Source organism: Ochotona curzoniae, unplaced genomic scaffold, assembly GCF_017591425.1.
Source record: "Ochotona curzoniae isolate NIBS_2020 unplaced genomic scaffold, NIBS_Ocur_1.0 scaffold_2587, whole genome shotgun sequence".
NCBI classification, from domain to species: domain Eukaryota; kingdom Metazoa; phylum Chordata; class Mammalia; order Lagomorpha; family Ochotonidae; genus Ochotona; species Ochotona curzoniae.
The window spans coordinates 2763389-2788803 of NW_024467096.1; the positions used below are offsets into that span (position 1 = coordinate 2763389).

General features: G+C 46.0%; 1 protein-coding gene across 2 annotated transcripts in view; it reads left to right on the forward strand.

The window, feature by feature from the left end:
* Positions 1-15508, forward strand: part of SEC22A (SEC22 homolog A, vesicle trafficking protein) — a 55729-nt gene extending 40221 nt beyond the window's left edge. The window contains exons 6-7 of one of the 2 annotated variants that reach the window (XM_041002805.1): positions 7173-7238; positions 14450-15508. In XM_041002805.1, coding sequence (XP_040858739.1) covers positions 7173-7238; positions 14450-14650 — 267 coding nt within the window. In that variant the 3' untranslated portion in view covers positions 14651-15508. The remainder of the gene's footprint in view (positions 1-7172; positions 7239-14449) is intronic. The other variant, XM_041002806.1, reaches the window with a different exon arrangement.
* Positions 15509-25415: the final 9907 nt, after the last annotated feature.

Genomic DNA, 25415 nt, shown 5'->3' on the forward strand with positions numbered 1-25415 from the left:
CACTGGTGCAAACAACACTGACAAGTATATCCCTAGTCCAATTTAACCTGGAAGAAAATATATACAGAAGTATTGGCCTGTGGTCTCTCACTGTTTATTATTATCCATGGCTTGTATATTGGAGGAAAAAAAAAGTCTGTTTTCACTAAAGCCTCTTGACCTAAGCCATACTCTTAGCCTTACCCCTGGTTTATTGTTATATTTTGTGTTCAGAATAATCTATAGAGTCCCTGTAGATAATTTTTGGCCAGTAAATGTAGCTCTCCTAAAGGTGGTTAGCTGTGTAGATGAGTGCAATTTCTGGACACAGGACTTGGACCTGTATCTGTATTGAGATTATCCGATGTGGAGTTTGTTCCAGTCATGGTCGTGAACTAGGGTGAAAAAAGGCAGGACCCAGATGAAGCAAATGAACAGACTAGGTAGATGATAATTTAAAGTTCACATCTTTAAAAGCCTAGAGTACTGAATATTCTTGCTGAATGCTAAAAATCATTGCTGTTTGTCTTTTGGTATATAACTTTGTGCCCCAGGCACATATGAATTTGAGTCAATGTTACTGCATGGTGTTGTTTTCATTTGAAGATTCAGCATAGATAAGTGCCTCTGAATTTGATAGTGAAAGATGTGTTATAATGTGAGCTCTGAAGTTTTTGTTTGGTATCTAAGTCTACACTGAGGAGGTTTAGGATGGGTGTGATTTGTTTTTTTTTTTTTAAGTTGATAAATTTGATTTGACGTTCACAGTAATGTGTAAATTAGATTCTTTTCACTCACTTGCTAACTTTATCCTGTGCTTAGAGATGTTTATTATGAGTTGACACTTCCTACGCTTTTATCCTCCTGCTTGCGTTCCACTAAAAATCAACCTTGAAACAATGATACCAATTAGGTTGCAGCCAATCTAGAAGTAATTTGCATATGATGCATTAGGAAAAAAATCTCTTCTGATAAGCGGAAATGCCGGCCTGGGGGCCTGGCTGGCTGGCAGGTCTGACAGGAGCCACCTTGGTGACCCTGGATAGTTCCTTTGCTTCTCAGCTCTCATCCTCTTGGTCTGTAAGAGGAAGGCTTTGGACTAGATAACCCCCAGGGCCACTTCCACATCAGCATCCCTGGAGTCTCTGATTCTAAAATTGTCTATAATCCCAACTTCAAAGCAGAAGTAATCAGCCTGCTTTCATTACTTGTCTTTATTTTCACTGACTTGTTAATAGCTTTTTAAAAAATTACATATTTGCTAAAGCTCAAGAAAAGTTTTTGATTTATTTATTAAGTGGCATAATATCCAAACTAAGATATAGGTGCTTGCTTGCTTTTAAAAGAAATTTTCTGGACTTAATAATTATTAAAGGATTGAGGAAAGATGTATAAAGAAAATAAAAACCGTCTCCAAATTTCCTCTGAGATGCATGCAGGGGTATTTTAAAATTAGTCTTTGGATAAATAGAATTAAAAATTAAGTTTGTTTTAATACAAAAATATTTTGAAGCCCATATATAAGTATGTTTATATATATATATATTTATTACATGTACGTACACCTATTTTATTGTTTTATGCCTTTTTATATTAAAAAAGATTTATTTGGAAGGCTGAGTTTTAGGGGATAGGGATGGGAAGGAGAGAGAGAGAGAGAGAGAGAGATCATCTGACTTGTGGTTCGCTCTCCAAATGACTGTAATGGCTGGGCTAGGCCAGGCTGAAGCCAGGGGCCTAGAACTCCATCTTGGCCTTTCCATTTGGGTGGTAAAGACCCCAGCACTTGAACCATTCGTCTCAGATGCACTAGCAGGGAGCTGGATTGGAAGTGGAACAGTCAGGACTTAACCCAGCACAAATAAGGGATTCTGGTATTGCAACAAACAGCTTAATACACTACACTACAACACCGGTACTTTGTGTGTGTGTGTGTATGTGTGTAATATTTAGCACTGATAACATTTTGGAATTTTCGTAAACATTTTAATAATTCTAATTCACATATGACTGTTACATGAAGCCTTTGCTTTCATTCTCACCTTTTAAAAAAAAAGTTTTAAGATTTGTTTTCTGAGCATTGCGTTGATACCCTAGCATCCTGCAGAAGTGACTAGTAAAGATTTGAAAATTTTTATTGAACCGCTTCCTTCTACACCTTCCCTGCTTCTCTTTCCAGGCTCGGCACTATCCTAACTTCTCTGACTCTTTGCCTTCAGTCCTGCTATGCTGTAACAGCAACAACTGGCAGTAACACAGTAACAGCCTCCCCGTGTGTTTTCTAATTTCTTGAACAAGTAGACTGTGTCTGTTGTCCTCTCTCCCTCTCCATCTGCTTTCCTTGTCTACTCTGATCTCCGAAATTCTTCCAGACACCAAACATGGAGCTCGGTGTGTCTTCCTGCTTGCCAGATTCTGCAGTTACTTCTTAAGCTTATATGCCCTCTCTACCTCCTTTCACATATCATTCACTTCTTCCCTCGTTTTCATTTCAGAAAAATTGTGCTTATTTCAGAAAACTTAGAAGCCAATAAAATAGACACTAATCCTGGAACGTAGTAATCCTTCTTGACCAGCTCTCATCCCTTCATTTTCACGGAGCAGTTTTCTTTCTTTTGATTGTTCTGCTTTCTGCTTTGCCTTCCTATTCCTCGGTGTATTTGATAAATTCACTTTTTTAATATATCTTTTTTTTTAATCTGTTCTTTAAATGATAAAATTTTCCAGTACTCTTTGCTTGACTTTTAGTCTTCTAATACTATCCCTTCTTCCTGAATGTTTTCATTGTGGCTTTTTAAAAAAGTTAATACCTGCTCATGCATAACATACACAGTAAAGTCAGCATATGATATACTGGAAAGCTTATGAAAATTGATATGTAATTTTTACCAAAAAATTATTCTTTCCCCATTTCTCCTCCTCAGAATCAACCACTGGCGTTTCTGAGGTTGTATGCATAAAGTAGCATGTTTGTATTTATAGGTTTACTTAAGTATTATTCTTTTGAAATGTCTTACACAAATGATAGTGTACATCTTTTTTTTTTCCACGACATGATATGTCAGAGGATTTTCTATCAGCACACAGAGATCTGGTCCATTCTTGGTGGCTGCATGGTCTTTCTGTTTCCTTGTATTATTCAGAAGGAAGCCATTCCAACCTCCTCCCTCTAAGTGCTTCCCTTCTGCCTTGTTAGCCTGGACCACCTGTTGAGCCTTCAAGACCCGGTGAAGCTTTCCTAAAGGAAACTCTCCCTGACCTCTTTTTCTCCTGGGAACAGAACTGCATGATCTCCTGTGGGCTCCCCTGGTGTACTAGACATACCCATCTCATCCCATCCATCACCACTTTGATGAGAACTGTTTAATATCTGCCTTCTTTTTATTGTTGTTATTTTTAAAAAGATTTATTTATTTTTATTTGGAAAGTCAGATATACAGAGGAGGAGAGACAGAGAGGAAGATCTTCTGTCTGATGGTTCACTCCCCAAGCAGCCGCAACGACTGGAGTGAGCCAATTTGAAGCCAGGAGTCAGTAGCTCTTCTGGGTCTCTCACATGGGTGCAAAGTCCAAAAGCCTTGGGCCGTCCTCGACTGCTTTCCCAGGCCACAAACAGGGAGCTGGATTGGAAGCAGTTCGGCTGGGATTAGAACTGGCGCCCATATTGGAACCCAGGCACGTTTAAGGCAAGGACCTTAGCCACTATGCTACACCACCAGGCCCAGTATCTGCCTTCTTAATTCACAGGTGAACAACTTAATTGATCTGAACGTCTATATTTTTTGTTACTTATGTCTGTTTCATAAGTGCTTAAGGAATAGTTATTGAATGAAAAAGTATGTTTATAAAGAATTCTGCATTTAGTAGACTAGATACAAAGATTTTTTCCAAGTTTAACTCAACTTGGCATGCATTTGTTGAATTCCTATTATGGAATACTGTTTCAAATAGACTTATATTCTGACTTCAAGAATGACTAGAATCTGGGAGCAGATGTGTAGCCTATTTAAGACATCTGTATTCTCTATAGAATTCCCGAGTTTGATTCCTGGCTCTGGCTCCTGACTCAAGCTTCCTACTCACATAGAATTGGGTTTTATGCCCTACCCCCACTTTGGCACTGGCCCTGCCTGGGCACTTGTGGATATTTGGGAAACGAACCAATGGGTGGGAGCACTCTCATAAGATCTGTCTTTGTCTGTTCTCCTCCCTTCTACTCTGCATGTGTATATGTATCTATTTGTCTGACTCTGACAGAAAGAAAAATTAGCATCTAATTGAGAAAATACGCCTTTTTAAGGGATTCAGACAGCACTGAAAGTTGTCTGTCAGATCAGTGACACAGATGAGTAACAGAAACCCCAGGATGAATGTGGGTGCTTGTTGTGTGCCAGGCATTTTCTAAAAGGTACTTCAGAAAGTTGGTGATGGGAGACTGGTGATTGGCTCAGCGAAATACTCACCCTGTGTATACCGGTGCCGGTATGGGTGCCGGTTGGTATCCTAGCTCCTCCACTTGCTTATAGTCTGGGGAAGCGGGGGAGAATGGCCCAAGTTCTTCAGACCCTACACCCACACGGGAGCCCCAGGAGAAACTCCTGGCTCCTGGCTCAGCTCAGCTCCAATGGTCGTAGACATCTGGGGAGTGAAACAGCGGATAAAGATTGTTCCCCGTCTTTCCTCTCTGTAATCTGTCTTTCAAATAAAAATAAATAAATCTTAAAAAAAAAAAGAAAAAGTGGCAAGGTAGGTGCTGTTGGGATGCCTGCATCCTGCAGCAGAGTGCCTGGGGTTCCTGTTTTCCTCTGGCTCCCCATTCCAACTTCTTATCCCACCCAACCCCTCAGTGTTTGTGTATTTCCATCTTTGATGCAGAACCTGGGAGGCAGCAGTGATGGTTCAAGTAGTTGAGTTTCTGCCACCTCTCTGGGAGATCTAGAACATTCTATTTTCCACAGACTTTATATAACATATGTACAAACAAGTGTTATTTCACTTAATCTAGGCAACTATTTTCTTTTTTCAGTAGAAGAAATTGTGATGAAATAAAATGGTCTGCATTTATATAGATTGTTAGTAAAGATTCGAAGCCAAGTCTGACTGACTTTAGAAATGTGTGCTCAAAGGTTCCAGGCACAATTAAGAGTTCTAAAATGATAGTGTAAATTTAGAAAAAAAGCATGATTTCCAGTTGTAGGATATTAATTAAATTGTGATACAGCCCTGCATTGTTTATACAATCATTGTAAATGATTATAATTATAATTCAGTCACTATAAATTCTGTGGCTGAGGAATAGTTATTGTCTTGCAAAAGTATGATAGAATATGAAATACTAAGCAGCAGGATATAAAGATATCATTACCTTTCTTTAAAATGTACATGCATACACATACACACCAGAGGCAGTACATTAGAAAATTCCAGTTCTCAGAGTCGTATTTATGGCCTGTATGAATTTCTTTGTATGATCTCTAGTTTGCAAATTTTCTGCAATGTAATGAATGTTTATTTACAATCAGAAAAATAAGAGTCATAAAAATGAAGAACTAAGCAATCAATCAGGCAGAACTTTTATTTAAAGTCTTAGAGCTGTTGCGGTGGGAAGGGCGCATGTTGACCTTGCCTGCCTCTGGGGTCTGACTGCCCTGAGCAGCCAGCCAAGTTGATTGTTCCTGTTTGAAGATGTTGTCACTGGGATAAGCCACTCTAGTGCTTTCTGCACAGTCAATTCTGCTGCCCATAGCCAGCACAGGAAGAGTATGTTCTTTATACTGTTTTGTGAAGAGCTTTCATGGACGTACTTATGTGTCTTGTAGAATTTTCATTGTGTAAAAGTTTTTTGTTGTTGTTGTTGTTGTTGTTTTTCTTGTTTTTTTGTTTTACTAGAAAGCTGGATATACAGACAGGAGGAGAGGCAGAGAGGAATTTCTTCAATCCAAAGCTTCACTTCCCAAGTGGCTGCAACGGCGGCTGCTGAGCCAATCTGAAGCCAGGAGCCAGGAGTTCTTCCTGGTCTCCCACACAGGTGCAGGGTCCCAAAGCATTGGGCCGTCCTTGACTGCATTCCCAGGCCACAGGCAGGGAGTTGGATGGGAAGCAGGGCCGCCGGGATTAGAACCGGCACCCATATAGGATCCTGGTACGTTCAAGGCAAGGACTTTAACCGCTACGCTATCATGCTGGGCCCAAAGATTTTTTCTTGAAATAAAAAAAATGACCAAATTTTAACATTTCTTCCTGGAAGAAAAACAAATCTAATACTCTTTCATAAACATTAAGTTCTATTTCGTAACTAAATTGGAAGGAGCTGTTGAGTATAGAATATTTAAGAGGAACTGAAAAAGAGTAGGAAAGCTTGGTATGCGACAAATGTCTAGTTTTGTTTTCAAAGAAATTTCTGCTCACCAGTTTTCCCTCTGGGTAGCTGTTTCTCCAGCAGAGCTTGCATTTAGCACACTCTAGTGGACAGTAACTTTTTAGTTTTCAGTCTTTTTTTTTTTTTTTTAAATCATGCCAAATTATTCACTGTTTGAATGAAATAAAGACAGAGAAAGATCTTTCTTTCATCCACTGGTTCACTCCCCAAATGGCCTCGGGTTGGACCGTAAGCCAGGAGCTATAAACTTCCCTGTCTCTCATGCGGGTGGTAGGGACAACCCAAGTACTCAGGCTACTTTCTGCTGCTTTCTCTGACTCATTAACAAGGAAGTGGGTTAAAAGTGGAATGGCCAGAACTCAACCTGCACCCGTAGGGAAGCTGGTATTTAAGTAGCACCTTTACCTGCTATGCCACAACAGCTGCCCCAGATTATTCATGTTTTGTTGAAAGTGCAGTCGTGTGAAGTTTCTACATTGTTTATGTGAGCAGGGATAACTGGTCCACCAGGGGGTCACACATCTTTATTCAGCTTTGTTGATAAGAAGATAGACCTTCCCATGACTCAGAGAGGTTTCCTCAGTGGTTTTTATCTTGGGTGAAATGTAGTTGACACAGCAGAACACTTGTCTTCCTCTACCTCACATTTCTTGGGTTAAATGAAGTATTTTTGTTTCTATTCCAGGACTTGAGAATTTTTACGTATTTGTGGAAATGTTGAATGTATTACATATTGTCTTAACCTGTCCTGATGAATTGTCTTAGAAATGGATGCCCACTAAGAAAGAAGTCAGCTTTTATTTCTGTTTTGCAGAGCGATGGTGAGGATTTTAATTACATCATTGCGTTTTTCCTTGGAACAGCAGCCTGCCTTTACCAGGTAGGTGTTCTCCATTTGTAACAATGCTTCCGGACTGTTGGTTGTCTCAGTTATCAATTTTAATCATTACTTGTCCGTTTGTGGTTTTTAAAAATATGTTATTTTTATTTGAAAGGTGGATTTACAGAGGGAAGGAGAGACAGAGAGGTCTTCCCATCTGCTGATTCACTCTCTAAGTGGCTACAACAGCCTGAGCCAATCCAAAGCCAGGAGCCAAGAACTTCTCAGTCTCCCACATGGGTGCAGGGGTCCGAGGACTTGAGCTAAGTTCTGCTGCTTTCCCAGGCCGTAAGCCTCTGCCTGAAGCCTCTTCTCAACAGGTTCCCAGCCTTCTCTCTGTCACTCCAGCTTATCCAGTTGGGTGTGTTCCAACAACAGTATGGCTCTTTGCAGATTTTCTGATCACTGATTGGTCAACTTCCATGCTCTGCTGATGCAATAAGCTAATGACTTTGTGTTTGGAGGGAAAGTCTTTGAAAACCACCAAAGCAATTCAAAGTCTGCGTGAATATTAGGACACTTTGTTTGGCAGTGATGAATAAGGTGGATACCAAAAGCAAAGACTGACTCAAAGAACTTGATGGGAAGATGATTCTCTTAGTGGCAGAAAGTACTGAGGGCCAAGACTGTGCGATCATGGCAGTGAGGCACTTAAGAAAGAAGACTTGCGAGGTTGAAGACAGTGCTTGTGAGACGTAGGGAGGAGAGAGCGTGTGGCACTCAGGGGACGTGGAGACTGGGATTGACATATCCAAGGCTAGAGGGGGTGCAGTGGGGGGGACAGCAACACCAGTTACCCAAACTCAGGACCACCTTTGTCAAAACATACAAGAGTAAGCAAGGGCTTCGGCCCTGCTATACTTGACACATTTCTTTGACTTATATGGGGAAAAAAACACATTAGGAAGAATCAGAAATGTAATTGTAGTAATTTTATATAGGCACCAGTATTGTGGTACAGTGGGTTGGACTGCTACTTGCCTTCCATGTGAGGATGCCAACTGTTCAGTTCCGACCTGACCCCCTGCTGGTGCCCCTGGGAGGGTGGCAGGGTATGGCCCAGGGACTTGGGTCCCTGCCATCCAGTGAGAGACTTTGAATGGAGTTCCTGGCTCCCATCCCTGACCATTGCAGGCATTTGGAAAGTGTGCTAGCAGATGATGAATCTTCAAAACAAAATATTTTAAGTAAAAATTCTATGAAGGTATTTTGGGAAATTTTTTAAGTATATGTGTTAGACTTTCATGTAAATACACTTAGAAATTCTAGTTTCAAGGGCCACATTTTTAAAAAATCCTCGAAATTTTCCTCCATTGTCTTCAGAAATTTCTGTCAAATTAGTCAGACTTCATGAGTGATAGCTCATGTTGACGTTGTAAAGGCTTGGATTTGTTAAGGTCTGGAATTGCTTTAATTTTATGAAATATTTTTGTGTAGATTTTCTGCTTGAATCACCACAGTGCTGCCCCACAGGGTGTGTTGTCTCACCATAGGAAGTCGGAGGGCAGAGATCTGCAGAAAGTGAAGTTGGGACTTAACTCCATGTCTCCTGTATTTTTTTTTTTTTTTTAGGATTTATTTATTTTCATTAACTCTGCGTCTCCTGTATTTTTTGATGATTTATTTATTTGTATTGGAAATGTAGATTTATAGAGAGACGGAGAGAAAGATCTTCCATCCACTGGTTCACTCCCCAAGTGGCCACAATGGCCAGAGCTTAGCCAATCCAAAGCCAGGAGCCAGGAGTTCTTCCGGGTCTCCCACACAGGTGCAGGGTCCCAAGGCTTTGGGCCGTCCTCAACTGCTTTCCCAGGCCACCTGCAGGGAGTTGGATGGGAAGTGGAGCAACCAGGACGCAAGCCGGCACCCGTATGGGATCCTGGTACATACAGGGTGAGGACATTAGCCACTAGGCTACTGCACTGGGTCCATTTCCTTTTTTTTTTTTCCAAAGATTTATTTTTTATTGGAAAGTCAGCTATACAGAGAGGAGGAGAGACAGAGAAAGATCTGTTGACTCATTTCCTAAACAGCTACAACTGCCAGAGCTGTGCTGATCCAAAGCCAGGAGCCATGAGCCTCCTCTAGGTCTGCCACCTTGGACTGCTTTCCAGGCCACAAGCAGGGAGCTGCAAGGGAAATGGGGCTGCCAGGATACAAACCAGTGCCCATCTTGGATCCCAGGCACGTGCAAGGTGAGGACTTTAGCTGTTAGACTACCACACGAGGCCCCCAAATCCCATTTTTAAGTGCTGTGATTTTTGCAGAGTGCCACACTATCTATAAAGTTTCTACTTTGTGTCGTTGTGTTTTTTGTAACATTGATCTCGTGTGATTCTAAAATAAAACAAGGCAAGTAATAATTTAAAATAATTCCATAAATAATCATTTTCATAAAGTCAGAGTTTGGTGGCTTTGGCTTAATGAGGTCATTTTCGATGCTTACAGTAGCAGAACGTGTTGAGTTCTTACTTTTGTGCTGAGCACTTGGCATTCACAGTAAGTCCTCACACTAAGTTTGCTCCCCGTTTCCCAGTGAGGCCTGCGTGGCTCGGAGAGCTGTGACTCGGAGCCAGAGCAGTCTGGAACAGTTCTGAGAGTCACCTCGCAGGGAGGGGCTGCGCTCAGGGGTTCTTTTACTTGAAAGAAGTAAATCATTAACACTTTAGTAAAGAAAACCAAAAAAGCACTTTTTTATACAAGCGTGAAATTGCCTGCTGTCCACATATACCATGTAGAATGATTGTAGTGTTGTGTGTTCTGGGCCAGGCTGAAGCCAGGAGCCTGGACAATGCAGCTGCCCCAGCAGGCAGGGAGCCCAGCTCTCAGTGCCTCACTTGCTTCCTCCCAGGTGGGCTCAGAAACAGAGCTGGCACTCAGTCCGTCTAATGCAGTTTGTTTTTATTTACTTACTTGCCTACTTACTTATTTATCTTTCCTGGGCTTTGTTTTTGTCTTTTCATTCTCTTACTAAGGTCTTTCTCCAGAGTAAGTTTTACATTTTGATATACAACTCATTTGATCAATTTTTCTTTTTGTGGATCATGCTTGCAGTGTCGTGACTAAGTACTCAGCTGCTGAATAGTTTACGCTTAAAAAGAGAAAGTTTCATCATTTTAGCTTTTACAGTTTAAGCTCACGATCCATTTTGAGTGAATTTTTGTCACTTGGGAAATTGTAATTATCAGTGTTTTTGTCTTTATTTAAAAATTTTTATTGGAAAGTCAGATTTACAGAGAGAAGGAGAGACAGAGAGAAAGATTTTCCATCTGCTGGTTCACTTCCCAAATAGCTGCAATGGCAGGAGTTGAGCTTATCTGAAATCAGGAGCCAGGAACTCTTCTGGGTCTCTCACATAGATGCAGGGTTCCAAGGCCTTGGGCCATCCTCTACTGCTTTCCCAGGCCATAGGAGGGATCTAGATGGGAGATGGAACAGCTGGGGTCATGAAATAATGGCCATACAGGATCCCAGCACATTACAAGGCAAGGATTTACCTGCTAGGCTATCACACCAGGCCCTACTGTTTTTTGTTTTGTTTTGTTTTGTTTTGTTTTGTTTTGTTTTGTTTTGTTTGGCCTAGACATGTCCAGTTGCTCCATCACTGTTAAAACGGGTGCCTTTTTTCTCCATTTCATTGCTTTTGCTCCTTTGCCGAAATATCTGATGGACATATTTGTGTGGCACTCTTCTGTGGTTCTGTGTTCTGTTCCATTGACCTAGTGTTTATGCCTTCATCAGAACCGTGTAGCTATGTGTTAAGTCTTAAATACAATTTCCTAAATAGTTGTAGGATTATCTAAGTTACTTGTGTCTTGCTGGATGAGTTATGAAAGCTGTGGTTTTTGAGGTTATGATCTGTTTCAGTCTGTTAAGTTTATATGTGTGGAATTTGTTGCAGTATTCTCTCATTGCCCTTTTGATGTCTACACTGCCTTTAGCGGTGTCTTTATTTATGATTTTGGCCATTGGTATCTTTTCTTTTTTGTTGTCATTTCTGCATCTCAGTTTCATCCATCTTTTCAGAGAGCCAGCTGTTTGCTTCATTCATTTTGTTCTTTTGTTTTTAATTTTATTAATTTTTCTGGGACTCATGAGAATTCAAACCATGGCATATCTCTTTGCAATAAATTCTCATAGTTTTTTCTTATCTGAGAATTTCTTCTTTTTTCCAATTGTCCCTGTGTTCCTAAAGGATATTCCCTAAAGGATACAGAATTCTGGTTTGGCAGCTCTTTTTTTCCAACAGTTGAGATATCCTCCCACTTTTTTCTGGCTCTATAGTTTCTGTAGAAATCACTATTGTATTAGGAGGAGCAGGTAAAAGTCCAGACCAGACATGATCTCCACTGATGTCACTGGGTGAGGGCTGGAGCTGAGGGAGCTCATTACCATCTTACAGGAACAAAAATCCTGGCTTTCTGCTTGTCTGGAAGCCACACAAAGAGGGCCTGCAGGACATCTCTTTCCAGCGTTCTGGTCTTCCACCTAGGCTTTGGTGATGTGGTCATGGGTAGATGGCGTTTGGCTGCTATATTCTTGACTAAGTTTTCTGCCTTGCTAAGCATCCAGTTTCCTAATCTTTTGAAGTTTCTGTTTTGGCGCACAGGAGAGTTCTGCATCCATTGACATTTCTAGTTGCCAGGTTCTTCAACTCCATGTCTGGGTTTCATGTCTAGGAATCTGCCTGTATCACCATGACGTAGCATACTCAAAGAGATTTAACATTGATACAATTGTTATTTAACATTGAAATATATTCACATTATTTCAGCTGTCTCCAAAATGTTCTTTACTGCTAATTTCCCTGATCTAGCAGAATGCAGGTGGGTCATTATGTGTCTCTTACTCTAGAGTACAATCTCCAGCTTGTTTTTATCTTTCATAGCATGGACTTTTTTTAAGATTTATTTTTATTGGAAAGTGAGATATACAGAGAGAAGGAGAGACATAGAAGATCATCTTTCAACCAAGCAGCCACAATGACCAGAGCTGAGCTGATCCGAACCGAAGCCAGGAGCCTCCTTCGAGCCTCCCATGCAAGTGCAGGGTCCCAAGGCTTTGGGCCATCTTCAGCTGCTTTCCCAGGCCACAAGCAGGGAGCTGGATAGGAAGCAGGGCTGCCAGGATTAGAACCGTTGCCTATATGGGATCCTAGTGTGTGCAAGGCGAGGACTTTAGCTGCTAGGCTACCAAACCAGTCCTGTCATAACATGAACATTTTTGAACAGTCCAGGCAGGTCCCATATAGCATGAGCTACAGTCTGGGTTGCCTTGATCACGATTAGATTCAGGACAAAGATTTTGATCACGGTACTGGTTAGTGGAGTATATTGTATATGTTCCTTTCTAATTTTTAAAAATTTTTATTTGAAAGGCCAATTTACAAAAGGAAGAAGAGATAGAGATCTTCCATCCTCTGGTTCATTCCCCAGATGGCCACCATGGCCAGAGCTGAGCTGATCCGAAGCTGAGAGCCAGGAGACACAGAAAACTAGCTGTTATTTACAGTAGAATTCCAACTAATAAATTGGTAAAAATACAGAATTACTATTAGGTAAATGTCCCAGTAATCATTATTGCAATAAAAATATCTCCAATAGATATAGAAATTATTGTGATATTTGCATGAATTTCGTCCTCCACACAGTTTGACAAGATGCGTTTTGTTCACAAAGGAAATTAGGATGACTTCTCAGTGGAGAGGCCTGGCAGACACTCCCAAGGTAACAGCGCTGGCCATGAGGCGCTGTACCTGTCAGCTTTGTGCTCATCGTGCCAAAAATCAGATAGTATCAGTTCATTCTTGAGAAAACACCAGACCCGCTCAAGCTGAGGGACATTCTGCAACAGAACTGATATTTCTCAAGACTGTCAAGGTTATGAAAAAAATAACTGAGAGACTGTTACAGCCTGGGGATGAGACTCGACCACCAATGCCTTACAGTATCCGGGATTAGAGACACGCTCGTGGACCACAGGCATAATGCAGACAAAGGGGGGTCAGTGCCCCGATTTTGCAGCAGTGCTGTAAGAGGATGACATTAGGGGAACAAGAGGAAGAGAAAATGGGAAGTCCACTGTTTTTGTAAATTTTTTCTAAATCTAAAATTATTTCAGAGGAAAAGATTTTGGGGAAGTTTCAACCCTTCTATAGTGAAAATTATTCAAATAAGAGCTTACGATTCGTTTTGCTTGGATTGCAGCCTTCTTTTTAAATAAGCAAAATCCTTCATTTGTATAAGAACTGTAACACGCTTAACAGAACACTGAACATCATTCCCTTCGGGAGGCCTGGCTGCCATGTCACACACACGTGTGATCCCATTTAATTCCTGTCATTGCAGGCCTTGAATCTCAGACGGCATCTTAGGAAAGCCTCGTTCATTCAGCATTGAACACTCAGTGCGGCCTGAGAGCTCTTCTGAGCCCTGGAGAAGAATGAGTCAGCCAATGACCAAAAAAATGTCACCCTGAAGGAGATTCAGATTTTATTGGAAGTCTGTGCATAAGAAAAATGGGTGTTTGGAGTACATTGTGAAGAAAACAGACAGCAAGGGCAAATGCCAGAGTTAGTGGGAAGCATTCTGTACCATCTTGCCCCCCCTCCAGGCTCTCCTTTTCTTCCTGCTGGCTTTTATCTTTTTCAAGACATTGCTATTTGCCATGCCACATAAAAAATACATTCATAATCCCTGCCCTGAAGTGCCAGCAGCATGTAGGAGAGGGCTCTGTTCTCCTCCCAGCCAGGGAGGGCCTCTGCCAGCATGCCCTGACTGAGTGCTTCCCCAGAAGCTCCCGTCATACTCCGCCAGCACTCAGAGGGGGCCACACGATGTTGTTGATTCCATTGCAGCTTTGCAAGAGTGTGCTGTTTCAAATAGCCTGGTGGGCCTTTGTCAGAGCTGGGAACGCTGCTTAGTCAGGTTGCCGTCAGCGGCCACCTGGCCTCTGCAAGGGAGTCAGCCCTTGTACTCCCATTTAAAATAGGATAAAAAGTACCTTTCTTCTAAAAAAATGAAAAATGTACAAGGAAGAATCTCTTTCCTTTTCAAGCCATATGGCTTTCTGAGCTGTATGTCTCAGCTATGTTGTGTTATCCCCGGATTCCGCTGTCGTGTGGTGCTCTTGGGCCGGTTGTACTTGCCTAGTAGAAGCATCCATCCCTGAACTGTCTTGTAACGGACGTGTCTTTCCTCTGTTTTGAACAGTGTTATTTACTCGTCTACTATACCAGCTGGCGGAACGTCAAGTCGTTTTTGACATTCGGCTTACTTTGCCTGTGCAACATGTATCTGTATGAACTACGCAACCTCTGGCAGCTCTTCTTTCATGTGACCGTGGGAGCGTTTGTAACCCTGCAGATCTGGCTCAGGCAAGCCCAGGGCAAGGCTCCGGACTACGATGTCTGACACCGCACCCCTGAGACGCAATGCCTTGGCTCCGGGGCAGGGGACAAGGGAGCACGCATCCCCGCGGCCGCTGTGACCGAGAAACTGCACCACGAGCGAGGGGCTCTGCTCTCTTTCTCTCCTTCTTGCCACTTTTTCAGTTAGCATGGTGTGCCGTGAGCGTGCAGGACCTGCCAAGAAAACTCTGCTCCATCCTCCCAAGGAACCCTGGCCATGCCGGGAAGGCCTGTCTGTGAACGGCAATGGGAAACACCGGCTGATGCCACCCGAGTCCTTGCTGAAGCGACCACACAGAGAATAGGTGCAGAACCTGCTCTGGGCCCCAGGCAGGCGTGCCACTACCCCAGCTTGCCTTTGTGAGGCGATAGGACAGACTGGACCAAGAGGCTGCAGGAATCGGCACACCTGCTTCCAACAGAGGACTCTGCTGAATGTCATATTACTCACACACCTAACGGTACCAAGGGCTTGTGTCGTCCAGGATCTCTGTGAAGTTGTCTCTTTTTATATTTCGCTTCACTCGTAACTCTGGAAACCATCTTGTCTAGGAGAGGCTGTGGTGAGCTCATCCTAGACTATCACACACATTGCAAATACACTGGCGTGTGTTTCCTTCTCTACCACGTTTGTTATTTCTTTGGAAGTCACTTTAAAAATTGGATTCACTAGATTACAGCCGTTGTTGCCCAAACTTTAGTCACTGAGGTACTACCATACACTATTATTGACCTAATGGTGTTAAGTTTTATAAAATATTCTAAAAAGCAACAAGTCATATCATGAGTTGAAAATCAGTAACCAGAGTCAGTTTGCCATAAATAAAAAATCAACATGAAATAAATAAGAACATTTAAAATATTATCCAGTTTTGACTAGCAACTAGTGCCTTCGTAGGCTCTGAACCTGAGAAGCATGGCTGAGCTGGGAAGATGGGACACATGGACACACATGACCTAGCCCCAGGGCTGGGACCTGCACAGAGGGAACACGGGCCAGAGCTAAGAAAATCAAAAGACAATTTTCCTAGCCTGCCTGCTTCTTAGCTTTGAGGATTTAGGCAGCTAGCATCTAGGAGAACTCCCCTGCTTTTGATACCATTGTAGACATTGCTTGAGCCATTAGGAGTGAATGTAGGAAGCTTAATTTGATTCACTGGCAAAACAATACCTCTAGATTTTAGAAGTGCGCTCCATGAACGGCTTACTTTTGTTGTTTTTGAAAAAGGGGTCCAAACGAGGGATTCATCGTTACTGACATTTGCTGTCACTCTAAAGCGTGGGCCATGTCTTGTCATTCATACCCCAGGGCCAACTTCTGGGTAGCCGCAGGAATGCAGAGGGCGTGCGGAGCTGACCCCTGGTCTAGGCCCTCCTTTGAGAAGTCTAGGGAAGCAGGGTAGGGGATCACTGCCTGGGGTGCCCGGGATTTATTCAGGGCCTGGGTCACCCGAGTCAGGGCAGGTTGCTCCCCCTGAAAGGGCTGCTCAGAAATGGTGCTTGTTCACAGAGAGCTGCCCCAAGGCATCACTGTAGGATCCTGAGTCAGCCAAACAGCCAGAGCTATGCCTGGCATTTTCTCCTTGCTGAGCCAGGGAAGTGAGGTGGTTCAATTTAGAAAGATTTTTTTTTTTTTTTTTCCTAAATGAATGGTTGACACAGTTTTCTTGGGAGCAGTCAGTTTATCCGGAAACTTGGCAAGCTGGCGAGTTGTGCTGGTATTTTGTAGCTCTCAGGTCAGTTTGGCTCAAGAGCGCCTCTGTGTGGAAGTAATGAGTTATAGCATTTGGGTCCACTGGCCAAGGGTGCATGAGAAGACCTCCACAGCTGTCCTTCAAAGGACAACTCAAAGCTCAAATTTATTTTGTGTTTTTGTTTGTTCACCAGCCATTTTGACTAGGAAACTGTTGACATTTTTCTGTAAAAGAAAAATGAAATCATGTATAAATAAGGTCTTGTGCATATGTTGCCTGCTTTCATTTTTTGGTGTTTGCATCTCTGTTTATGTCACTTCTCTGCCTGTAACATGGTTGCTGTGAAAGGTGAGTTGAGGAAGTGGAGGCCCCTCAGGAGGAGGCCACTCATACTTGTTTTGTTCTTTGGCTTATAAGAGAATATCTGGATTGACGTCATGGCAGTGAGATTTGTGGCACAGAATATTAGCTTCCCCTGTTGTAGGGAGAAGACACAGGTGACACAATGTTTGTGACCCAGAGCTCAGCGGGTACAGCTCTAAGCCCAGGGCTCTTTCCACGGGCATGGGAAGCGGGACAAGATGGTACTCGGGGAAGATTGTTCTGGTTCTTGGTAAAAGCCAAGGAATTGGGCCAGCTGCAATGGCTCAACTGGCTGATCCTCCTCTTGCAAGTGCTGATATCCCAGATGGGCACCAGTTCATGTTCCAGCTACTCCATTCCCATCCTGCTCCCTTCTTGTGGCCTGGGAAAGCAGTCGAGGACGGCCCAGAGCCTTGGGACCCTACACCCACGTGGGAGACTCGGAGGAGGCTCCGGGCTCCTGGCTTTGGATCAACTCAGCTCTGGCCATTGTGGCCACTTGGGGAGTGGATCATTGGAGAGATTTTTCTGTCTCTTCTTCTCTCTGTAATTCTGACTTTCCAATAAAAATAAATAGTTTTTTATGCCATTTTTTTGGATTAACATGTGCAATGAGATCCAAGAAACCCTCCTTTTTAATAGTATAAGTAATTGTGACAATTTATGTGCTTGTTAAATCTGCATTAGAAATGTCATTTCCCTGGCTGCTTTCCCAGCACTGTTGTAAAGGCCTACACAAAACATGAACAGAAGGGGGGGAAAGTACAGGTCTGGGAGCGTTGCAGGAAGGGGCATGGCTTTGTGTCAGTGCCCTGAGGCCTGGGGGAGTAAGGTGAACTCTACATCACTCCACCAAAGAATCAGAGTGTGTCATTGGTTTACAGGAAACTTCTGGTACATTCTGGCACAGATGTTCTCACTTGAGCATCCTGTGAGTTCCTTCACGTGAGCCAGACTCTTGGTGTTTTGACACATTTTACAGTGTGACTGCTGTGAGGCCTTCCACACACCTTTCAGGTTGTGCCTGTGTTAATAGAGGACTGTGTTCCCACAAAAATTTTACCCAGTGGTAAGAACAAGTGATCTGTTCAGGCTTGGGAATCCTCTTGGGAGGAATGCCTGGACTCCTGGAGATTCTGTGGTTGTTCAGTAACGTCGTAACTTGTGTGACCGTTTATTTTGCATTCCATGTGGTGATGCCCACAGAGGGTCTGGTCTGAAGAAATAACATGATTCCTTTTCCCTCTGGAACCCCCTTGGGTTTCTGCTTTGGGATAGGTCCGTAGACCAGAACTTGGTCCTGCAGATGGGAGGTGTTCTGTATGTCGGTGAGTTGGTGAGCCACCCTGCAGCCAGGCACTTGCCGCCCCCCTGTTCCAGAAAGCTCGATAAGGAGCCCAGGGACACACCTGTTTGGATTTCCAGAGGGACAGTAGGAGTGTGTGTGTGTGTGTGTGCCAACCTTCGTTCTTGATCACTTGCAGCCTTGCAAGGCAGGGACTCTGTAGTATGTGATTGAAGAACATGATCTCAAAGGCAGCCCTACACAAATCCAAGTGCAAACACTGCCTTGCCACAAACTAGGTCATTCTTTTCAGGCAGTTCGTGGTCCATGGTTCAAGGCTTCAGAATTCTCCTTGCTTAATGATCTCAAAGGATAAACAAAGGCTTTCTGCCAAAATAAATATGGCAAAATGAAGCCTGAATTTTGGTTTAAATTGGCATTATTACATTCTTCGCTCTAAATGGAAGGAAACTCCTCCAGCTGCATGGGTTCTGTGAGTTTGCAAGAGCTGAGTTAGCAAGTGTCACTCTTGCAGCACTGATTAGCTCAGAGGTGTCTGATCACCTTGATCGGTGTCCTGGGCCGCTGCTGAAGACTGACAGATGGCAGTGTTAGCACTGAGTTTGTCCAAGAAGCTGCAGCCGTGGCTGCCACTCTTGGCACATCTCTCTGCCTCAAGATTTATTTTCTATGAAAGGCAGAGTAACAGACTGAGAGATCATGTGTCTGCTGGAAGATCACGTTTCCCAGTGGCTTCATCAGCCCATGGTGGACCCACCAAAGCTAGGGGCTTCTTCCAAGTCTCCCACATGAGTGGCAGAGACCCAAGCACTTGGGCCGTCTTCTGCTTCCTTCCCAGGTGCATGAGAGGGAGCTGGATCAGAAGTGAAACGCCTGGGACTTGAACCAGGGCTCCCGTGTGGGAGACTGGAACTAAAGCAGTGAGCTAACCCTTTGTACCACAGTGCCAGCACCTGAGGTCTCTTGCTTGAGAGACCATGATTTCCAGGGTACCGTGGGTTGGGAGCCACACTGTGGTGGAAGCCATGTGGTTCTGCGTCCTGCTTGTCAGCAGTAATGTTAACACGTGGACACACACAGATGTCATAGTGCCTGTGTACGACCAGTCATCTCCACATGATGGGGCTGCAGGAAACTCAAGGGGAGCTCAGGTTTGTTTCTGAACCCAGTTCCCTAAACCTGACAGTTTCCTGTTTCCTTGGCAACCTACCAGCGTCTCCAGCACAACCTCACCCACAGTTCGCATTTGCCCTTCCCTGCTGTGTCCCACAGCCCAGCAGTACAAGTCTCCTCTGGCAGGCTCACAGACTTCAGACCTCACACATCCCACTTCCTGTTTGCCCCCTGGGGCCCTCTGCCCAGCTGTGTGTGCTTGGTCACCTGCCAGCTCTGTGCCAAGTACTTTGCTTTAAGGCTAGATTGCCAAGGACTGTGGCCCTCTGCTATGGGTTGTTCTGGGGCCTGAGGCTAGCGGGAAGAATGCTCATTAGTGCTGTGGGTGAGCCAGTGCTGAGTCTTAAGTGGCCTGGTCCGAGGGCACAGTCTCATTTGCACAGCTGAGGCTGCTCTTTGGCAGGATATCCCCCTAGTGAGTGCTAAGTGAGGCACTCGAGGCTGGGAGATGATTTCCAAACTGGTGTTCGTTTTTTTCTCTGCCACGGTGCATCTCAACAGATTCTTAGCACGTGTGTCGCTGACAGGTGGTCTCTTACTGGTGCTGCAGCAGTGAGGACAGATGAAGCCACCCTGGAGGGTGACAGGGCAGCCAGTGAGGCTGGGTGTCTGCCCCAGAGCGAGCTGTGCTGTTTATAGATGACCGCCACAGCCCCGAGGGTTCCAAGCAGCCTGACCACAATTGCAGTCTGACCCTTGTGCTGCTCTGGACTTCCAGCCCACATCCATCTTACTCACAGCTTGGCCTTTCCAATACCCAGCAAGTTTAAGCTGGAGAACAATATGTGTATAAATGTGTAAGGAGGCTATATACGGGGGCAGTGCCTGCACGTAGCAGGGGAAGCCTCAGCCTGCTCCGCCAGCAACCCATAATGAGCATCAGTTTGAGTTCCAGCTGTTCTGCTTCCCATCCAGCTCCCTGCTTCCAGCCTGGAAAAACAGTGGAGGATGGCTCAATTCTTGGGTCCCTGCACCAATGTGGGAGACCCAGAAGAAGCTCCTGATTCCTGGCTTCAGATCACCCCAGCTCTGGTCATAGCAATCATTTGGGAAGTGAATCAGTGGATGGAGGAACTCTGTCTGTTCCTCCCTGTAATTCTTACTTTTAAGTAAGCTAAGTCTTTTAAAAAAAAAAAAAAATATATATATATATATATATATATAACCCATATACTACTTTTTAAAGCCATCAGATTAGTGCCAACTCTGGCTCTAACTTGTCTAGACAATAAAATCGCTTCCTAACATTCCTGCATGTGTAACAGCAGCATAGCACAGATGGCCCATGCACACACGTGTAACAGATGGCATAGCTCAAGTGGGTGCGGTGAGTCCTCGGGTTCCTTAGGTGTCACCAGTGCAAAGAGGGATCGGTTCAGTATCTGTAGGGAGTCTAAGTCATGTGACTCTTTAAAAATTTGTTTCTTTGAAAAGAGTGACAGAGATTGCTCATTCATTGGTTCCCTCCCTAGATGGCCTCAGTGGCCAAGGCTGAGCAAGGCCGAAGCCAGGATCCTGGAGCTTCTTCCAGGTCTCCCACATAGGTGCAAGGGGCCCAAGCACTTCGACATCTTCCCCAGTTTTGCCCAGAAACGTTAGTGGGGAACTAGATGGGAAGTGAAGCAGCCAGGACTTGAACCTGTGCCTGTATGGGATGCAGCCTTTGCAGGTGGAGGCTTAGCTTGCTGTGCCACAACACCAGCCCCTAGACTTGATCTTGGACTTGGTCATTTTGTGGGACTATCTAGTTGAAGTAGTCCCAATACTTGGAAACATTAACCAGACGAGACAAGCATAGGATTGTGATCAAGCTTTCAGACTCCCCAGCTGTCTAAACCTCACCACCCGGGCACATCACTTAGCCTTTCTGCTTCAGTTGCTTCACAGATAAAATGGGGTCAATGTGGTGAATGAGTCTGTAAGTGTAAAACGCAGAGAGCCCAGCACATGGCCCCAGGACAGTGATTGCTGCCACCTTGAAGTCTTGGCACTGCTACTGTGACTTAGCAAGCAAGTAGATGCCCCAGTGTGACTAGTGCTTGCTCAGTTGCCCGTTTGCTCCTGGGCTTCCTTGCCCAGCTGTGACTTGGTCACTTGCCAAGGGACCATGTGATGGCAGCCCTGGCAAGTGCCTACATTTGCTCTCCACCTGCTGCTTTGCATCCGGGCATGTTGGTGCACGTGAATGAAGTCCGGACTCACCAAGGCCCAGGAGCACAGGTGCATGTGAGAGGTGGGCCCTCTGGGAGCCTCACCTGCCCCATGTGGCACTCACGTCTTGGCGCCAACACTGAACCTCACCATGAACATGCACAGCCAATCTATTGGATATTCCAGGATGGCAGCTGGCCCAGTGCCACTCAAGGCCCCTTCCGCCTTCCCCCCAGACACCCGTGACTGGGTGTACATGGATGGGAAGGTGAGTGTGGGGCATGCAGCCAGCACCCATCAGCCTGCAGTGTCCTTGGGCTGCTGAGGATGGGAGAGCCCAAAAATGTCCTTTCACAACAGAAATGGATTGTGATCTTAAAAAAAGTTCATCTGCAGCCAAATGCCTCCTACATCTCCCCCCCCCCAAAAAAAAACTCCCATGGGGATCAGGAGGAAGCGCTGCCGTAGCTCACTGCCTCCACAAGCAGGTGGATTTTTGCAAAACTGGAAAACTTCAGTGCAAGGCTAACCAGATTGCTGACAAGGCCAGATTCCTGCCATGTCTAAATTAGAAATTAGCCAAGGGAGGAAACGCGACAACGCAGTCCCCCAGTGGGGTCCCGTGGGAATTCTGTAAATCCATGGGGCTTCATTCAACCTGCAGGAGGGAAGGCACTCTTGCCATGTGCCAGGTGACCCTGCTGCGGCCACCGGTGGGGACAACAGGCTGTACCCTTGACGCTCAGCCGCAGACGGGGTCCACCCTTCTCTATTACTTTCTTCCTCACCCTTGTCCTTTTTTAAAATATTTGTTTTTATTGGAAAGGCACATTTACAGAGAAGAGAGACAAAGATTTCCATCCGCTGGTTCACTCCCCAAATGATTATAATGGCCAGAGCTGAGCACATCTAAAACAAAGACCCAGGAGCTTCTTCCAGGTCTCCCATGTGGGTGCAGGGTCCCAAGGCTTTGGGCAGTCCTCCACTACTTTTCCAGGCCACAAACAGGGAGCTGGATGGGAGGTGAAGCAACCAGAATACAAGCTGGCACCCATATGGGATTCTGGCTCTGCAAGGTGGAAGCTTAGCCTTTTGAACCCCTGTGCTGCCCTCCCCCATGACATCTTTCTAGACTTCTCTTTCTCTCTGAACCCACACTGCTTCCCACCTGCGGAACAATTCAGCCCAGGTCCAGGTAGCTAAGGCTTCGAGCCTAGCTGCTGGTTTGCTGAGGGGAGGACCCATTGCAGGCCAGACCATCTCCACCTGTGGACTGGAGGTGACCCACCTACACATCTGCTTTCACCCCACTGTCCCTGTGCACTCAGTTCTGAAATCTCCAAGCTTTAGTTATGTGGTGTTCACATATGCACCATCCATGTGTTCTGGCAATAGAGAACTGGATAGACTTAGCACAAATCCAGAGGACACTAGAGGCCTTGGGCTGATGATCAGCCACGCTAGCGCCCCCAGCTGGTCTGTCCCTGTGGCTGTTGAAGCTGTGAGCCTGCAGGTGCAGAGGGAGCTCAGGGAAGACAACCGAGCCACCTCTGCCTTGCTGAAAACCCGGGAGGCTAAGAGAGGCATCCTTAGGCATCTGGGTGTTATGACAGTGACTGTCACCCTGCAAGAGTGGCAAGGCCCTGTTCCCGCCACGCCCGACACCTCCCAGCCTGGCAGGAGCCTGTGCAGTATCCGAGCTGCCCCGGGCATGCACACATCTCTCCTGGCCTGGCCCAGGCCCGGGGGAGGCCCGAGGGAGGATATGCATGTGTAAGGCTCATCCAGAGAGGCCGGTCAGCAGACAGTGCTGCACGCATTGGTGTCAGCAGGCCTCTAACACTTGTGCTAGGAGGTGGGTCGGCCTCGGCCAGCAGGACCCAGCCTTGCCAGGTCCCTTGCTTCCGAAGATAAGCTGCGCACAGCTTTGCTTCTCTTCAGAGTGCTCCCTGACATAGACACACCCCGAAACTGCAGGTTTGCAGAGCACACACGTGGCTGCCATTGCGTTGTGATTGAGTCGTTTGCAGCCAGGGACAGTCGGCTCAGCTGGGAAGGTTTTCCCGTCCCTGCAAGTGTCTTTTGCGGATGAACCCCTTTTGGCCTCAACCGTAAATGTTCTATTGTCTGGGCATCGCTGAAGCAGACCCCGTTCGGGTGACATTTGCTGTTGGAAGGCTCTGGGCCTAGGAAAGCTTACAGTGATACAGGTCGCTGGAGCAGGTATGGCTCCTGCCTCCCCAGGGTACCAGAATTTACTTTACCTTCTACTAATGGGTTGCGAGCATCATACCACAGTCTGTCATGGCTGGCCACAGCCTGCTTGTGGCTCTGCCAGTATGGATTCCCATGATGGTCCCACACCAGCTGCGGATGCTCCACGGAAGTTTGCTGATGAGCACTTCAGCTGTGGAAATGCGTCTGGAAGAAGGAGCGCTCTCCACAGGGAGCTCGGTGGGAGGGAGTGGGATGGGGAGCAGCGATCCTTCGGTGATCGGCACATGCGCCCCAAGTGCAGCTGCAGGGGCCAGCTTGCATGTCTCACCTCCCCTGCCCACAGAGCTAGTTTGCCCCTGGAGGCTGACCTTCCATGTCTCCTCTCCTACTTGATGCACCCAGCCTGAACACATCACAGAGTTAGACTCCTGCCTCTGTAAAATGCCAACTTCCAGCCTGCACCTGTCCATCTTCGGCAAGGGACCTGCCCGGCCTTGACTGCTGCCCCCTGGTGGCCATTGCTGCAATGACCCCCAGGGGAGCCCCTGTGTTAGACAACCTGAGGAAGTCCCTCAGGTTTGGGGTTTCTGAGCCTGATTGGAGCAGTGCGTTTGTGGGAGGGACCGCTAAGAACGGTTCCTGCTTTCCTTGCCAACCTTCCCTTTCCTCCCCACATGGAGAGGAATCCCAGAGCCTGGGTGGAACCACTTGCATGAGCAGACAGGACCACCCTCAAACCCAGGAGTTTACTTTCCAGCTGCATGGTCTCTGACAACTTTTTTGTGCCTCAGTTTATCAGTGAAATAGGGAAGCCAGTCTTCAGTGAGCTGCCACATGGAGTTCTCAGTCATCCATAGTCCACTCGTGTTCGCACCTTCCTTACTCATGGCACAGCATCCCGTGTGGTCCACTTGCCCTTCTCCCTGAGCCTTCCCTGGCTCTTGTCGCTGCCCTCCTTGGTCCAGCTTTTGCTGAGCTGGCCTGCTCTTCCCACCAGGTGCCATAATCACAGTACTCAGCCCACATAGGCTCTAGGCAGAGTGTTGGCCCTGCCCCTCCCCAGTGGGCTGCCGAACCCCCATCCGTTCTCCCCACCAGGCCTGCCCCTTCCCTGATCCCATTCCGGCTGCAGCCACAAATTAAGCTCAGGACATGTTCATTACCAGTGAAAGTGTTTTAATAGTTAAATTATTTAAATAGACTTTTCAATTTCCATGGGAAATCATAATCGTATCCGTTTTTGCAAGAGCAGGAATAAAAAGAGTGCACAACCCTTAAGAGGGCACGAAGAGCCAACACTGCACACGGTCACCAGTCACTGCCTGGGTGGGCAACACAGTGAGGGGTACTGGGCACGCACACTGGACGCAGCAGGGAAAGCGGAACGCACACCTCCCATGCCCACCACCACCGGGGGACACGGTGTGGAGCAGGGCTTTGGCGTCGGGGTTGAAAGCGGCCCCCGAAGCCTGGGGGACTGAGCAGAACGCATGGGGAACACGCGGGCGTGGGACCAACTCAGGCTTGGCAGCTGTAGGTCGTCTGAGGCTTGGCTTCTCCAACCTGTGTTCAGATTGTGTGTGTGTGTGTGGGCTCGCAGAGAGTGCTCCTGCGGCTGGCACTGCAGCTGCCTCGCCCCCTCCAAGCTCTTGTTGGAGGCCAGGATTGTTCTGCCCTGAGAAGCAACCGAAAGACCTGGGCATGCGCCCAAGTGATCCTGCCTGAATAGAGCTGTGTGGTGGCTGTCATTTTCCCAGTGCCTCCCTCAGGGGCTAGAAGAATAGGCTTTCTCTCCCATATATGTAACTGCCCCACCCTACCCGCATCCCCCTTCTGCTGCCAGCTTTTCCCCAGGAGACTCCGGG